The sequence below is a fragment of the Monodon monoceros genome, unplaced genomic scaffold (genome assembly GCF_005190385.1).
Source record: "Monodon monoceros isolate NGI ecotype Baffin Bay Population unplaced genomic scaffold, NGI_Narwhal_1 Super_Scaffold_5, whole genome shotgun sequence".
Classification (NCBI taxonomy): domain Eukaryota; kingdom Metazoa; phylum Chordata; class Mammalia; order Artiodactyla; family Monodontidae; genus Monodon; species Monodon monoceros.
In genome coordinates, this window is record NW_021703782.1 from 107,418,990 (window position 1) to 107,435,960 (window position 16,971).

Genomic DNA, 16,971 nt, shown 5'->3' on the forward strand with positions numbered 1-16,971 from the left:
AATATTAAAGACAGGACACAACATACATATCTAATTATAGGGCATTGGCTAAACAGGTTATGGTATACTCATGGTCCAATGGATTACAAAGCAGCCACTAAAAATCCGGTTGTAGAAGACCCTTTCATGACATACTGTTAGTAAAAAGGAAGATTCCAGAACTATAGACACGGGATGATGTCATTCTTGTTAAAAACAAGGTGCTATGGACAGAATGTTTGTGTCCCCCACCTCCCCAAATTCATATGTTGAAATGCTAACCCCCAAGGTGATGGTATTAGGAGGTAGGGCCTTTCGGAGGTGATTAGGTCATGAGGGTAGAGCCTTCATGAATGGGATTTGTGCCTTAAAAGAGGCCCCAGAGAGCTCCCTTGCCCGTTCTGCCATGTGAGGACACAGAGAGAAGAAGGCTGTCCATGAACCAGAAAGCGGCCCTCACCAGACATGGATCTGGTGTCCATGATCTCGGACTCCCCAGCCTCCAGAACTGTAAGAAATAGATTTTTGTTGTTTATAAGCCACCCAGTTTGTGGTGTTTTTGTTATAGCAGCCCAGATGGACTAGGACACAAGGCAGACAGAGGTCTGAAGTTGTATTCACCAAGGTAATAACAGTGGGGTATCACTGGGTAACTGGTTTAAGGAATGGTGAAAATTTCATCGTGTCTTCAGTGTTTCTAAATTTCTGTAATGAGCATGTCTTGTTTTTATGATAAGATAAATATTTTTATTTAAAAATTCATATACATTAAGTTCTTTTCAGAACTATATGTTGATAGCTCTTACTAATCTACATTAACTTTTTAGGCTTCTGTATTCTTAAATTTTACCTTTTAATTTCATTTAATCATTTCTTTATTTCTTTATTGGCTGTACCATGCGACATGCAGGATCTTAGTTCCTGGACCAGGGATTGAACCCGCGCCCCCTGCAGTGGAAGCATGGCGTCTTAACCACTGCACCACCACGGAAGTCCCTATTTTGTTTTTTGAATTGAAATACAGTAAAACTGGTTTTATTTTTTGGCATAAAGTTCTGTGAATTTTTTAACATATGTATACATTTGCATAACTACTACCACCACCAGGATTCAGAGCAGTTCCGTGACCTCAAACAAATTCCTTTATGCTGCCCTTGTAGTCACACCCACCCCTCCCTTAACCCACAGCAACCACTGACCTGTTCTCATCACTGTATCACTATAATAGTTTTGTCTTTTTGAGAATATCATATAAACGGAAGTACGCAGTGTTGGAGAAGGTCATCACGAGGACGTGATGGCTGGTCCACCCAAGAGCTGGATCCAGGCAGTGAGAGGCTCCTCACTCCCTCCCTGTTCTTGGAGTGGAGTTCTGCCCACATTTCCCACAGTGGGACCCGTTCTCAGGGACACAGCCTTGAGCGAGTATGGTGTAGTTGAGACCATCTGGACGACAGATGTGACTGCACCCAGGTAAGGCCTCTATAGAAACTTGAAGCTTCTGGCTGGTAGGTGTGGAGATCTACTTGTCCAGCAGCCACCCAAGACAAGCCCCGTAAGTCAGTCCCTTTGCTTATTAACCCTGCCACCTACCAATCTGGAGTGACCTGCCTCTTTCTTTGGTCTCTCCTGTCCTCCAAGTACAGAGGCCAGTTTCAGATTTCACCTGGGAAGCTCCAGAGGGTGTGAACCAAGATGCAGTGTGTAACCTTCTGAGGCCGGTTTATCCATTCACCCATTGAAGGATATTTGGGTCATTTCCCTGCTTTGGTGATTATGAATGGAGCTGCTATAAGCATTCACGTATAAGTTTTTGTATGAACATAAATTTTCATTTCTCTAGCGTAAATACCTAGGAGTGGGACATTTGGGTCCCACAGCAAGTGGATGTTTAACTTTTAAACTGACAAACTGTTTTCCGGAGTGGAGGAACCATTTTGCTTTTCCACCTGCAATGAATGAGCGTTCTGGTTCCTCTACCTCCTCACTAGCATTTGGTATCGTTGGTCTTTTTTTTTTTTTTTTAAATCTTGTTTTTCTGCTAGGTATGTAGTGCATGTCACAATGGCTTTAATGTGCATATCCCTGATGGCTAATAATATTGAACGTTTGCCTTCTATATGTCTTCTTGGGGTTGTTTTCTTACGGTTGGGTTTTCAGAGTTCTTTATACATTCTGGATACAAGTCCTTTATTGGGCGTGTGATCTCACAGTCTGTAGCTTGTCTTTTCATTCTCTTAACAGTCTTTCACAGAATGAACATTTTTGATTTTGATGGAGTTCGTCAGTTTTTTCTTTTATGGATTGTACTTTTGGTGGTATGTTTAAGAACTCATTGCCTAGCCCTGGATCATGAATATCTTATCCTCTTTTTTTTTTTTTTAAGTTTTATAGTTTCATGTTTTTTCATATTTAGATCTATGACCCATTTGAGTCAATCTTTGTATAAGATGTGAAGTTTAGGGCAAGGTTTTTTGTTTTTTGTCATTGTTGAGTTTTTGCATATGGATATCCAATGGTTCCAAGACTGTTCATTGAAATGATTATCCTTTCTCCATTGAATTGCCTTTGCACCTTTGTCAAAAATCAACTGGCCATAATTATGTGTGTCTATATCTGGACTTCCTGTGCTGTTCCATTGATCTATGTAGCTCTTCCTTCTCCAGTACCACACTGACTTGATTGATCACGTCTGCCGTATAGTAACTCTTAAAACTGAGTATTGGGAGTCTGTCCACGTTAACCCTCTTTTCCAAAATAGTTTTGGTTATTCTGGTTTCTTTGTCTTTCAGTATAAATTTTAGAACTGGTTTCTTTATGTCTTAGAGACTGCTAGGATTTGTATCGGAATTGCATTAAGTCTACGGATCAGTGTGTGGAGGATTGACATCTTTACTGTATTGAGTCTCCAATCCATAAACACAGTATGTCTTTTCATTCCTTTAGGTTTTCTTTGCTTCCTTTCATCAACACTTTGTAGTTTTCAGCATACGGACAGTTTTCTTTCTTTCCTTTTTTTTTTTTTTTTTTTTTTTTTGCGGTACGCGGGCCTCTCACTGTTGTGGCCTCTCCCGTGTGGAGCACAGGCTCCGGACGCGCAGGCTCAGCAGCCATGGCTCACGGGCCCAGCCGCTCCGCGGCATGTGGGATCATTCCCGGACCGGGGCACGAACCCGTGTCCCTTGCATTTGCAGGCGGACTCTCAACCACCGCGCCACCAGGGAAGCCCCGGACGGTTTTCTTTCTTTCCAGTCTATAGCCAGCTCTCTCCCCACCCCCACCCACTTTTTTCTTGCCTTGTTATACTGACTAGGACTTCCAGTATGATGCCGAAAAGGAGTGGTGAGAGTGGACATTGTTTCCTTGCTCCCAATCTTAGGGGGAGGGTGTTCAGTCTCTCAGCAATAAGTCTGATGTTAGCTGTGTGTTTTCGTTTTTGTTTTGTAGTTGCCATTTATCAGGGTGAGTCAGTTCACTTCTATTCCTGTGGCTGAGAATTTTTTCAAGAATGGATATTGCATTCTGTCAAATTCTTTCTCTGAATTGATTGATATGATCATGTGGTTTATCTCCTTTTTTTTTTAACATCTTTATTGGAGTATAATTGCTTTACAATGGTGTGTTAGTTTCTGCTTTATAACAAAGTGAATCAGCTATACATATACATATATCCCCATAACTCCTCCCTCTTGCGTCTCCCTCCACCCTCCCTATCCCACCCCTCTAGGTGGTCACAAAGCGGAGCTGAGGGGCTTCCCTGGTGGCGCAGTGGTTAAGAATCCGCCTCCAATGCAAGGGTCACGGGTTCGAGCCCTGGCTCGGGAAGATCCCACATGCTGTGGAGCCACTAAGCCCGTGCACCACAACTACTGAGCCTGAACTCAAGAGCCCACAAGCCAAAACTATTGAGCCCACAAGCCACAACTATTGAGCCTATATGCCACAACTACTGAAACCTGCACGCCTAGAGCCTGTGCTCCGCAACAAGAATTAGCCCCCGCTCATGCACCGCAACAAAGACCCAACACAGCCAAAAATAAATTAAAACAAACAAACAAAAAACAAAGCACGGAGCTGATCTCCCTGTGTTATGCGGCTGCTTCCTACTAGCTATCTATTTTATATTTGGTAGTAAGACAACCCTCAGAATGCGAGAAAATATTTGCAAATGAAGCAACTGACAAAGGATTAATCTCCAAAATTTACAAGCAGCTCATGCAGCTCAATATCAAAGAAGCAAACAACCCAATCCAAAAATGGGCAGAAGACCTAAATAGACATTTCTCCAAAGAAGATATACAGACTGCCAACAAACACATGAAAGAATGCTCAACATCACTAATGATTAGAGAAACGCAAATCAAAACTACAATGAGGTTTTTCTTCTTTAGGCTGACCGTATGGTGGGTTACACTGATTGCTTTTGAACAGTGAACTAGTCTTAAATTCCTGGGATAAACCAACTTGGTCTTGGTGTATTATTCTTTTTATCTATTTCTGAATTTGGTTTGCTCATGGTTTGTTGATGAGTTTTGCATCTTTGTTCATGAGAAATATTGGTCTGTAGTTTTCTTTGATTGTTTGTCTTTATCTCGTTTTGATATCAGGTTGTGTCAAAAAATGAGTTACAAAGTGTTCCCTTCCCTTTTATTGGGTAGGGTTTTCTCCTCTCTTTAAATATTTGGTACAATTCACCAGTAAGTTATTCGGGCAAGAAATCTTCCTTTTTGGAAGGCTTTTAAACTATAAATTCAATTTCTTTATGAGTTATAGGATGAGTCAGGTTATCTATTTCACCTTGGGTGAGTTTTGGTACTTTGTTATTTCGGAAGAATTTCGCCATTTCATATGAATTTTTGAGTTTATGTGCACAGAATTGTTCTATTCCTTGCTATTCTTTTCATGTCTGTGTGCCTGTAGTGACCTCTTTTCTTTCATTCCTGATATTGATAATTTTTTTGTTTTCCTTTGTCAGTTTGCTGGCAGTCTATCCATTTTATTGATCTTTTCAAAGAACAAGCTTTTGGTTTCACTGATCTTCTCTGTCATTTTCCTGATTTCAACTTCATTGATTTCAGCTCTTATCTATTTCCTTCCTTATGCTTTGGATATATTTTAAGCCTCTTTTTCTAGTTTCTTAAAATGGAAGCCTCAATGATTGATTTGAGACCTTTCTTTTCTAATATGAACATTTAATGCTATAAACTTTCCCCTAAACACTGCTTTACCTGCATCCCAAATATTTTGATACATTGTCTTTTTCATTTTTCTTATTGATTTCTAGTTTAATTCCACTATGGTCAGAGAACATACTTTGTATATTTTAATTCTTTTAAATTCGTTAAGGTTTATTATGACCCAGGATCTGGTCTACCTTGGTCTCCTAGTTGCAATCAAAAAGAATGTGAATTCTGAAATTGTTGGGTGGAGTGTTCTATAATATGGCACAAATGAACCTAACTACAAAACAGAAACAGACTCATAGACATAGAGAACAGACTTGTGGTTGCCAAGGGGGAGGGGGAGGGAAAGGGATGGACTGGGAGTTTGGGGTTGGTGGATACAAATTCTTACATTTAGAATGGATAAACAACAAGGTCCTAATGTATAGCACAGGAAACTATATTCAATATCCTGTGATAAACTGTAATGGAAAAGAATATAAAAAAAGAATGTTTACGTGTATACCTGAGTCACCTTGCTGTACAGCAGAGACTGCCACAACACTGTGGATCAAATATACTTCAATTAAAAAAGTGAAACGAACAAATAAAAGAGTTTGAAATGTCAGTTAGATACAGGTGGTTGATGGTGGTGCTCAGTTATTCTGTATCATTGCTGGTTCTATCAATTACTAAGAGAAGCTGAGTCACCACACGTAGCAGCTGCTCAAGTAGGGGTCAAAATGCCACTTTTGAAGGACAAGATGCCTGAGTCCTCACGGCTGCACTGGGTTGTTCATTGCACCATCTTGGGAGGCAGACACACATGGGTTTGAATCTCCACAGTCCCCCTGCTTCCTAAGGGAGAATTCATGGTTAACAGCTGAGTTTCAGACGTCACCTATGTACATCCAAACACACATATGCCTAGAACTAACTTTTCATTTCTTATGACATTGTTGAGGAGGGAAGTTTGATGGAGTCTGGGTATTCACTGCCTTTCCCCCTCCCTGACCTCCTAATAAACGTTTTGTTGTTTTCTCTGAGACTTTGTGGGCTGATAAGGAGTAATGGTTAGAGAAGTTGGGATAAGTCGAAAGGGGCTAAGTTAAGTTGCATTTAAAAAAGAGCTCATTGCTATGAAGGAGAAAATACTTGATTTGGAAGGGAGTGGAGAAATTTAGAGGCGCAGCTGTGAGGATGAGAGGGCTTCAGGGGAGACGTGTTGAAGGGGGACTTTTAGGGAGCTGAGCAAAATATCATGAGGTGTAATCCCCCCTCTGCCAGTACTCCAAGAGTCTTCGGTAAAGACTGACTTGACTCTTTGATGCCTTTGAGCCGCACTTGTGTTTCTTCGGGCTATGACGTCTTGCCGAGTTGGGCCTGAAGGTCAGACAGAGGCCAAGCTGTCATTCAACGCATTAATTTGTGGGACACCCTAAAGGAGCTTGGGGGAGTAGGCTTTCTTTCTTTCCAGACACAGGAGGCACAGAACTATGCTCCCTACGCCAGCAGGGGAGAATTGGCCAGAAGTTTACACGTTGGAATTCAGCGAACTCCTTAATTTTGAAAGAACTGTATTTAAAGTGGATCACTTCCTCCAAGAACAGGTCATCAACTCCCTCCGAGCACAGTGGTCTGGTTACTTCAAAAAATATATTTTTCCCTTTGTCAAGTTCACAGAACTAGGAGAAGCCCCTTGGTGGTGGTGGTAGTAGTGGTGGTGGGGCTTTAATTAGAAATGTTTGGGGGAAAGAAAGGGGAAACAACCCATCCCAGATGTTGAACCCGCTCCCTCCAGTCACTTGCCCCCAGCTCTCTGAGTTTTAAATGGGAAGGAGATAATCAGAACCAATGATAATAATAGCTTGTTGTACCCAGCAATTATTGAGTGCTTGCTGGATGCCAGACCATTTCACATGCTGTGAAAGTGCCTAGGCCAGGACCTGACATTAGGAAGATGCTCAGAAAGTATTTGCTGACTGACTAATATTGGCCTATTCTGCCAATGATGTTTCAGTGCTCAGGGATTTTGTTCCTTTTAACCGTAAGTCAGCCGCCATCTCAAGAGAAAGACAGGCCCATGAGGCCATCTCGTGAATAAAGCAAAACTTCTCCACCTTCAATATTTCAGACTTTTGTTATAAATGGCAGAAACCCAACCCAAAAAAGCCTAAACAAAAAAAGGGAACTTATCAATTCATATGATCACACCACAGAAAGTAGGGGGTGGGGAGCAGGGACTTCTCTCTCTTCCTCCCTCTGCTTCTTGTCTGTGCTGGCTTCATTCTCTCCTAATGCAGATGGTCTCCCCCCTGGGGGTGGGGAACATGGCTGCTGGCGTCTCCCCCACTCACAGCCTCTGAGTCTTGTTAGCCTGGAAACACGAAAGATTCTTCCCCAGTAGAAATATCCCAGGGAAGGATGTTGATTGGCTCCACTTGGGTCACGTGCCCATCTCTAGACCAATCTTAGGGAAGTATTTTGGTTGGCTCTACTTGGGTCACATGCCCATCTCTAGACCAATCACTGTAGCTGGAGAGATGGGACAGTATGATTTGGGTCACGTGACCCTCTTTGTTGGGGGAAGTCTGTTGGTATCCGTTACCTGAAGGAACGGAGCACTGTTCTTAATTGTAGGCAACAGAAGCTAACTTTTGCTGATTTAAGCAGTGCAACTGGGTGCTCACACGTGAGCTAGGGATTTCATGCTTGGTGCTAACCAGGTGGAAACCAGCCCCCAAAGCCATCGCAGCCCCAGTCTGATAACTATAGGCTGTGGCTAGCACCACTGCCCCACCACGCCGGGAACGTGATCTTGTTGTCACTGCCACCAAGGGGCCAGCAGCTTCTTTGTCTGGCTCTGGACCCAAAGGCCAGCATGAGTGTATATGATGGGTGCAGCCCATGACACCCATGCTTCAGCTGCAAGGGAGGATAGGAAGTCAAGTGGCTGTATTTTAGTATTGTGGGTGGCCCAAACTCCAAACAAACGTACACCACAGGGTGTATATTGTACATTTGTGCGCGGCCACTAACCACTTTGTTTCGGGGGATTTTGTTCCTCCGATGTAGACCTGTTTCTACTAAATGTCAAATGAGAGGTAACCAGATCTCCTTTTGTAGTGGAGTCCCCACCCCATTAAATCTTGGCACTTGCAAGTGGCTCCTCTTCCTGCTAAGAAGGTCACGACTTGACGTCTGGGCTGGCGAGCATCATTTCTCTCTTTCAGATTTTCCAAACGGGCTTTCTTGGGAAGCAGCTCCAGGCATCATTAATTTAAACATCTTTAATCTGATGGTTTTTGCAATTCTCTGCTTTAATCAGAGGTCAGCTGTCACAGCTCAGTTGTTAAGATGGGTCAGTTTCCTTGATGGACATCATTTCCGTGACACCTTGGATCCTTTGCTGGAGGTTTCCTGAGGGCAAACTGAATTGGCAGGAAGTGAAAGGAGACACGGGGGCAGGGGTCCAGGGTGGTGGGAGAATTCATTATCCTCACTGCAGCGGCTGAGCTCAGCTTCACTCAGAGGCAGAGAGAGGCCCTGGCTGCCCTCCCCAGATCTCCTGGTCACTGGGAACGCCTTACTCTGCTTTTCCATCCACCCTCCTCAGGCAGCCAGGCCCTGCCTTAAGAAAAAATCTTTTTATTGTGGTGAAATACACATACCGTAAAGGTCGCCATTTTAATTACTTAAAAACATACAGTTCGGTGATAATTTGTACATTTACAATGTTGTGCAACTGGACCACAACTGTCCAGTTGCAGAACATTTTCATCACCCCCAAAGGAAACCCCATACCCACGAAGCAGGGCCTCCCCCCCGGCGCCTCCCCCAAGTCCTGGGCAACCACAGATCTGCTTTCTGTCCCCACGCGTTTGCCTATTGTACTTTCTGGATATTTCCAGATTTGATGCATGGGATTCCATATACGTGGAATCATACATACGTGGCCTTTTGTGTCTAGCTTCTTTCATGATGTTTTTGAGGTTCATTCATATTGTAGCATGAGTCAGTACTCCATTCCTTCTTATTATTGAATAATATGACATATTTTGTGTATCCATTTACCTGTGATGGACATTTGGGTTGTTTCCACCTTTTGGCTAGTGTGAATAGTGCTGCTGTGTTGGTGTACAAGGTTTTGTTTGAACACCTGTTTTCTATTCTTTGGGGTATACACCTAGGAGTGGAATTGCTGAACCATATGGGAATTCTGTGTTTAATTTTTTGAGGACCTGCCAAGCTGTTTTCACCGTGGCTGCCCCATCTTACATTCCCACTGCCCTGCTCTTCTTGACCTGGCGTCTTTAGATGCTTTGCAGTGACTTTTCTTGGCTGTCACGCTCCCCTTCCATTACCCTGGAGACAGGCTTTCGGAATCTTCTGGTTGACAAGAGCCAGTCTGCTGAACAGTCCAAGCTAATGTACTGGGAGAGGGTTAGGGATGTCTTGTCTGAGCCAAGTGCTGTATCACGGGGTCTTCTGGAGTGAATCCCTTCATCTGTGCCGCTTAACACAGAGGAACTGGTGCTGACAATGGGCATTTAGTCCTGGTAGGAGGGGAACTGTGGCTATGACAGGAGTTGGGGGGGGGTCCCGATTTGGGGGCAGGTGGGGCTTTATAGAATCGCTGGCTTTAATGACCCTGTCCCCAATACAAAGACTGTCCAATTCTGACCTTGTTCTACAACCATCTGGGGGAAATTATTCAAATAATGGGAGAGTATAAATTAAGGGGAATTACTAAAGAAACCTGGATACAGCTCATGGTGTTTTAAATGTACTGATTAAGCTCGTGAGTTTATCAAACAATGAATGAAAGGGCTTGGACTCTTCTTGTTCTATCCATCCATTCACACGACACTTATTTATTGAGCTCCTACTATATGCCCGTGTGTGCTAGGGCTTGGGGACATGAGTCAAATGTGGTCCTTGTCCTTTGGGGGACACTTTCTCGTGGGTCACTTTCTACAGTGGACAATCACAGCTCTTTCCTCAGGGCGCCTCAGCACCTCCTCCAGGGGCTGGATTCCAAAGGCAAAACGTAAGAAGTCTAGGTATAGAAAAATTGTTTGTTGATTCCTTTAACTACTCATGAAGATCACTGTACATGGGTTTTTTGTGTGCTGCTTGAGTAGAAGTAGTTGGGTAAAGCTGTGCACCATATGAGGGGAAACAGAAGGACAGGTACGTCACAGTGAGAATGCTTTTGGCTGCAAGTAACAAAGAATGCAATGCAATTGGCTTAACTCTGAAGGAAAATGCATCATCACACGTGACAAGAAAGGCATACATAGGGCAGCTCCAAAGTTCTCTTCTCTTTGCTCTTTTCTTCTCCCCAGGCTGGCTTTCCTCATGGTTTCAGGCTGCAAAGTTCCAGGGGTCCTATGCAGACACGACATCACTGAGTGGAAGAAGAGGGGCTCTTTCTTCCTTGTGCCTCTTTTTCTAGAAGCTTTATAGCTTAGCTTTTACACTTTGGCCTATGAGTCATCTCAACTTAATTTTAGTGTATGGTGTGCGGCTGGGATCCAGGTTCATTTTTTTCCATACAGATATCCAACACCATTAGCTCAAAAAGACTTCCCTTCCCCATTGGCACCTCTGTCAAAACTCAATTGCCCAGGGATGTGCAGATCTATTTCAGGACTCTTTTCTGTTCTATTGGCTGATTCATCTTTCTTTTTGCCTATATTACTCTGTCTTAATTACTGTTGCTTTAGAATAAGCCTTCAAATCAGGCAGTGTAAGACCTCTGACTTTGTTCTTTTGCGTCTCTTCTGGAGACACACTAGCAGAGTTCCTTCATGTCCCATTGGCCAGGACAGCCTCAAATGCCCATTCCCAGCTCAACCACTGGCCAAGGGACTGGGACCACATGGGTGACCTAGCCCATCAGAATTTCCCTTGGAGAGGGGAAATTCTTCTTCAAATCATGTGGAAGAATAGTAGACACCTGAACCCGAAAGTCAGGGGGGAAAGCCAGGCTTTCCAGGGAGAAGTGGGGAAAACTTTAGGGTAAGAAGCCAACAGTGTCTGCCAAAATGCACAAAGCAGTTCAGTGGAATTTTTAATTATAGGAGAAAGAGAGAGAGAAAGAGAGAGAGAGAGAGAGAGAGAACAAAAGAATAAAAGGGACATACAGTAAACCTCAACTCAGTCTGGGTATTCTTCCCAGCCACTGACGACAAAGACAAAGGTGACATCATGGCCATAAGTGACAACAAGGCTTAGCATACAGCACAGTGAGCAACGACCCCTGCCAACGAGGCCAACGAGGCGGGCTCCTTCTCCCCCGACGACAGAATCAGGGGCTTGGCGATACATGAGCTCCATCCGGGGGATGACAGGCCAGGTCTGGGTGGTGGAGAGCGAGTCTTTGAGCTCTTGGCTCTGCCTTAGCTCTTGTCATTGTTCGTTCTTTTTTTTTTTTTGCGGTACGCGGGCCTCTCACTGCTGTGGCCTCTCCCGTTGCAGAGCACAGGCTCCGGACGCACAGGCTCAGTGGCCATGGCTCACGGGACCAGCCGCTCCGCGGCATGTGAGATCTTCCCGGACCGGGACACGAACCTATGTCCCCTGCATTGGCAGGCGGACTCTCGACCACTGAGCCACCAGGGAAGCCCTCATTGTTCGTTCTTGAAGGCATGGGGATGAGTAACAGCTCCTGTGACTCTTGAGCTACTCCAATATTTCTTGGGACCATCTCAAACCATTCCTTATGGTACATGTGACTTGGAGGGTGGTCCCACGGAGGGATGGCTTCAGCAGTCAGTCACTCAAGTGCCCGCACACAGTTATGCCGATTCTGACTCCCTAGTCCCCCCTCCTTATCCTCAGTAGCTCCATCTTCCCAACTTATTTGTCAGCTCCTTCGACTCGTCGCTAGTCCTGTCCCCCGGGGCCCTCATTTAATTCTTCAATTCCTTCCAGAAGAGAGAAACAAGGCTTTGAGGCTGTTCCTACTTCTCAGGCCCTGGGCGTGTGACCACAGAAGGACGGGCAGACTTAGCTACACCATTGCTTCTCTCTCTCCTTTCATTTTCCCCAGGCACTTTGGTGAGACATGGTAGGATACGACTTTACGGCATTTCAAAGGTGCTGAGGGTCTGAAACTTGAGTCCAAGTCCAGCCCAAGGAGCCACCCAGCCAGGTCCACGTTAGCTCTAGAACTGCTGCTTGCTGGGAATCCTGTACAAATCATCCCCCCGTGTTTCTGAGGCAGCCGATCACGGGTCCTGTAGAAAGGCAGGCGGGGATGCCAAGTCCAGCCTGGACACAGGACTCCACCTCTCTGAGCCTCAGTTTCCCCACCTGTCCCACGAAGGGTAAACACTGACCTCAGCGGAGATCTAAGGGGGTGTTTGGCAGTGTTTGGCACTCAGTAAGCATCTGGCAGCTGCTATCCACCATTAGTCTTTTTACTCTTTCAGAGGAATAAAGAGGTTTCCTTCAGGGAGAGGGCTGGGGTGGGATGAGGTGAGAGGTGGGTGTTAGAATCACAGAGGCTCTGATATGACCGAGACTAGGACGCCTTTAGGGAGTGGGACGTGAGGAAGTGAAAGGCCCGTTGGTCGGGAGGGGCCACTTTTCTGGGACCAGCCAAGTATCTAGAGCCCTGGGTTCTGATCCAGACGCCCAGCTGGTCTTGGATCCCAGTGTAGACACAGTAGACAGGCCTGATTTCCAAGCCAAGGCTGAGAGCAGGTGACGGGTGGGGGGAAGCCATAACAACGCATGCCTCCTTTAAGCTGATGGGCCAGACCCACGGTGCTCTCCATAGCAAACATGTGGTATGCTAGGAAACAACTCCACTGAGACTACTCCTTCTGGAAACAGGGGGAAAATGTGGATGATCTCGAGTTCAAAAATGTGGGCTCCCAGGAGGTCTGTAAAGTCGAGGTGGTGGGATGGAAGTTGGTTGATGAGGTTCGGTTGTGTTTTCTCTGGCCTCAGGCTCGGCACTGTGGGCCTTGTCACTTGGGTGACCATGTTTACGTTCTTGGGAGCATTGAGCGCCGGGAAAGGCTCAGCTAGGCCATCCTGGACGACAGGTGCCTACCCAAGGCTCCCTTCCACGGCAATTGGGGGAGGCTTTGCTACCATGAGCTCAGACATTCCCTTGCATCCTTCTTGTGTCTCCAAGCGACCCCGGAGATGGTTCTAGATTGGGGGAGTTGCAAGAACCACTGGAGGCCATCTTGTCAGCCCCCTTCCATCTCCCAGATTCTACAAATGAGGAACCAAGACAGAGAGGGCGAGGACCTCGCTCAAGGTCACAAGGCTATTTGGGGACACAAATCCATGGTCCAACTTGTTCTTGTGATCAGCCTGAGGAGAAGCATCTTGCTTTCCCTGGGACCAGTTCTGCCCTCAGCTCCTCAGGAAGAAGGTTTATGGCTTCTTGGCATCTACAAGTTGGACCCTCTGAACTTCGACCTTTCTGAAATGCAAATTGGAACAGGTTGCTTCCTGAGGGACAGTCTTCAGTAGCTCCGCAAGGCCTCTGCAGAAACCCCATGCCCTTTGTAAGACACGTAGGGCCCCTCAAGATCTGGCCTCTGTCCTCTTGTCTGCCATCAGCCTCCAGTCATACGGGCTTGCAGTGGGTCTCTCGTGTCCTCCTGCCTTTGCACATCCTGTTCCCTCTCCTCGAATGCCCTTCCCCTCTTGTTCTTGAAGGCTTCTCAGGCTCACTCTGTGGCCTCTTCTGGCTCCTGGGCTCAGCCACTCCTTCCTCTGAGCTCCCAGAGCTCTTGGTAATTCCTCTATTAGCACTTAGCTCATTGACTTAGAATTATTTGTTTACATGTCTCTTCTCCCCTGGGTAGGAAGCATGTCTTACACATCTGTATGTCCCCCCTCCCCCAGCAGGGCCTAGCAGAGTGCTGGACACCCAGCTTAGGCTCAGCCAGTGTATGTACGCAGAGTGAATGACCGAAGGACTCATTTGTCCTCAAAAGTCCCCTGCACGGTGCCTGAAATGTCACTGTCTGTGAGCCCTGCCTGGTTCCTGGCTCCTGTTCGCCTTTGCCTTCCCACAGCTGGGGCCTCTTTTCTGTCTCCAACAGCTGGCCCAGCCCTGCCCAGATTCTGGGGCCAGCCACAGCCTTAGCACAGGAAGATTTAAAGAGCCAGTGTTCAGAAGTGCAGGTGACTCAACCTCCCATTAGCTGCACCGTGAGTTCTACTGTCACCTGGGTCTAGGCACTTGGTTCCTACCATACCCCATGAGACAGGCAGCTCCCCAGAGACCATTTTCCCTGGACCCTAGTGCTTCTTATAAAAGGTCCTTGCCCTGGTCTAGAACTGGGTCCCTGAGGATGTGTGTCACTTCTTCCCCATGGCCAGCGCCAAGACATCGGGCCTTTCTGATACCCGCTGACCCATTTAGGTGGCAAACCTTCAGCGGGCACCTACCATGTGCAGATACTGGGTCTCTGCTGCCCCAGAGCTCAGAGTCAGGGTGGGAGGGGCAGAGAAGACATTGATGATCAGACAAGGGGCTGTGGGGTCACAGGGCAAGGTGCCGAAGTGACCTCAGAGGCAGGGTCTGAGCTGAGATGGAGGGGGAAAGAGAAGTTATGGGCAGGAGGTGGGTGGTGGTGGGGTGCTTCCTCCTGGTTGAGGGCTCCAGAAGGGAGGGGCTGGAGAAATCCACCGCCCCTGCCCCCCATACAGACCCAGAACTTTCAGCCATGTCCATGGGGCTGCCTGTCCCTGTCCTGGGAGCATGATCATCTCGGGGGAGGGACTGAAAAGTGAGAGGACCAAGCTGGGCTCCCTCCCGTGTTTCTCAAAACGAGGCAGGCCCACAAAAGCTGTCTCTTCTTTATTTATTCAGTCAATATTGAGTGAGTCCCCACCACGTGCCAGGGACTGGGCTGGGGAACTGGAGGCTGACTGGGGGAAACAAGATGCAGCCCTGCCCTCAAGGGGCTCCTAGGCTGGTAGGGAGAGAGACGCAGAAATAAGCTATGAGAGCACAGGCTGAGCTGAGCAGTGGTGGGGTGCCCGACCCTCTCCAGGTGGCGGGAGGGAGCAATGTCTGGGAGGGGACGGCTATAGGCACCCAGGCAGCACCACTAGCACCTCACATGTGTCTCAGAACCCTCACATGGGATCCAGGGGATCTAGCAGAGGGGCATCCCCCATCCTCTGGAGTCATCAGATGACCTTAGACAATGTCTGATAACACTCCGAAGAGGCAGCAGAGCCCAGGGGCTTCGGAATCTTTCTAGAGCTGGCTTCTAATCGACTCTCTACTACTTGAGAGCTGAGTGACTTTGGGCTAATGCCTGAGCTTCAGTCTGCTCATCTGTAAAATGGGTTTAGTGTTACTGCCTCCCTCGAGGGTTGTAGCGAGCACTCGAGGAAATAACAACTATGTGAAAGCGCTTAGCACACAGTAGCTGCTCAACTTCCATTGCTTGATTATAGTAACAGTAATAGACGATAACTGGGAAGCACAGATTCCTGAGGAAAGAAAGGGAGTTACTGTGTGTGTGTGTGTGTGTGTGTGTGTATTGGGGGGTCGGTTTTTAGGGGGCTGGGTGGAGGGAGCCACAAAAACCAGGGCCCGAGGACAGCCCTCCAGGGCAGGGGCAGCGCCCTTCCCCCTCCCTCTCCCGCCCCCGCAGCGAGGCGCGCGGTCGGCGGGAGGCGCAGGTGTCCAGGGCCCCCCGTGCGTCCCCATCCCTTGCGGCTTTGGCCGAGGGCCCAGCTCCCTTCTGCCGTCCGCCCCGCGTCCTCCCCTAACCTCGGGTCTGGACTGGCGAGCAGCGGGGCCGGGAAAGTTTGAGTCACAGTGAGGGGAGCGGAGGAGGCGGGGCCCGTGACCCTGAACGGGGTGGGCTCTAAGACCGCCTCGGTCTCCCAGCAGGGGGACCCCGCCGCAAACCCACGTCCCGCGCGCACCGGCCGCGGTCCGACGGAGCGAGGCGCCGCGCTGCAGCCGTGCGTCGAGTGGCCGCTGGGCGCACCAGGGCGGTCGCGCTCTCAAGGCCCCGCGAGCCTCCACCGCGGCAGCCGCAGCCCCTCGGCCGCGCTCAGCAAAGATGCCCCGGGCGCCGCTCTTGCGGCTGCTGCTGGCGGTCTCGGCAGCAGCAGCGGTGGCCGGCGAGCCCGGGACGGCGCTGCCCCCTACCACGGGGGATGCCACCCTGGCCATCGTCTTAGACGTTACCGGCTCCATGTGGGACGACCTGATGCAGGTGATGCACGGCGCCTCGCGCATTCTGGAGCACAGCCTGAGCCGTGGCAGCCAGGCCATCGGCAACTACGCACTGGTGCCCTTCCGTGATCCAGGTAGCGACCCCCCGAGCCCCCGGCGTCCGCCGCGCCCCTGGCCCGGTGTCCTGGCGCGGTGCGCTCACCCGCCCGCATTGCGCCCCGGGCGCACTGGACGCCTGTAGGCTGCACCGCGGCCCGGCGGGGGCGCCTTCCCGACGCCTTCACTCTGCCCGAGGCCGGGCACCTGGGGCAGGCCTTGCAGCCGCCGGGTCCTTTCCCTGGGAACCTGCTCTCCCCTTCTCCCGCGTCTCCCAGCTTGCGTCGTCAGGCCAGTGACCGAGAGGCGGGGGCACTGCGTTCAAATGCCGCGCAGCCACCTCCTGGCTCTGTGACTTAAGCAAGTGACCTCACCTTCCGGAGCCGCACCTTCCCCCTTTAGGAAACGGGGCGAGAACTGCCTCCCAAACTTGCTGAGATGTTGAAATGGGTCCTTCGTGTCCAGGGCCTGGCGCGCATGAGCCTCCGCAAGGTTTGCGGATTTGCCTTTGTTCATTCTTCAAATTCGCTCCCGTCGTGGGCTTCGGGGGCCGGA

The 16,971-nt window shown here is 48.4% G+C and overlaps 1 protein-coding gene across 1 annotated transcript in view; it reads left to right on the forward strand.

The window, feature by feature from the left end:
- The first annotated feature begins 16,204 nt into the window (after window positions 1–16,204).
- Window positions 16,205–16,971, forward strand: part of HMCN2 (hemicentin 2) — a 149,271-nt gene continuing 148,504 nt past the window's right edge. The window contains 1 exon segment of the mRNA XM_029203622.1: window positions 16,205–16,454. Within this exon segment, the coding sequence (XP_029059455.1) occupies window positions 16,205–16,454 (250 nt within the window).